Below are 905 nucleotides of genomic sequence, written 5' to 3' on the forward strand. Positions count from 1 at the left end.
TGCTCCCATTGAGCCTCGTCAGTGTCAGTGGCCCTGGTAGTACTGTAGCCTTGGTGTCAGTGTACAGACATATGGTTCTAGGCTGTCTGCCACTCTGGAGAATGTCCTGTCTGACCACCACATGTAGAGTAGACCTACTTACATAGACATTCTATAATTATCACAGTAGTAGCAGCAGTGTCTCACCCAGACATCCGCTCCGTTGGTCTGTCTCCTCAGGTCCTGTTGGTGTTCGCCAAGGAGGACAGCCAAAGTGATGCCTTTTGGTGGGCCTGCGACCGCGCTGGGTTCAGGTGTAACATTGCACGGACGCCCGAGTCTGCTGTTGAGTGTTTCCTGGATAAGCACCATGAGATAATAGTCATTGACGGACGCCACTCGCGCTACTTTGACCCTGAAGCCGTCTGCCGGTCAGCCTCACTTCTGTGTTGTTGTCTCTTATTTTGTTTCTGCAGAATGTCTTCTCCTGCAAAGGCTTCTTGAAGAAATAGTGGCCATTTCTGGCTTTCTTTCAGAGAGTTACATGATAAGAGTGATAACACACTTGGGTGACTACATGCTAATTTGGTCAAGGCCATTACAGCATAGTACTATAGTACAGTTGTACCAGTGCTGCTATGGAACTACCATGGTACATTTATGTAAGGGTTATGGCAAATATGAAGCTCCAACCAGCAATCTGTCAGTGTAGCTTAGCACAAAGACTGGAAACAAGGGGAAGCAGCTAACCTCCATCCATCCATCCATTTTCCTCCGCTTATCCAGAACCGGGTCGCGGGGGCAGCAGTCTAAGCAAAGATGCCCAGACTTCCCTCTCTCCAGACCCTTCCTCCAGCTCCTCCAGGGGAATGCCAAGGCGTTCCCAGGCCAGCCAAGAGACATAGTCCCTCCAGCGTGTCCTGGGT

At 50.3% G+C, this 905-nt stretch overlaps 1 protein-coding gene across 1 annotated transcript in view; it reads left to right on the plus strand.

Moving 5' to 3' along the window:
* The window catches only part of pde8b (phosphodiesterase 8B), a 42087-nt gene that overhangs the window by 17108 nt on the left and 24074 nt on the right, over positions 1-905 (plus strand). Inside the window, exon 3 of the mRNA XM_020586466.1 lies at positions 220-410. Within this exon, the coding sequence (XP_020442122.1) occupies positions 220-410 (191 nt within the window). The remainder of the gene's footprint in view (positions 1-219; positions 411-905) is intronic.

This window comes from Monopterus albus, unplaced genomic scaffold (genome assembly GCF_001952655.1).
Source record: "Monopterus albus unplaced genomic scaffold, M_albus_1.0 scaffold408.1, whole genome shotgun sequence".
Taxonomy (NCBI): Eukaryota; Metazoa; Chordata; class Actinopteri; order Synbranchiformes; family Synbranchidae; genus Monopterus; species Monopterus albus.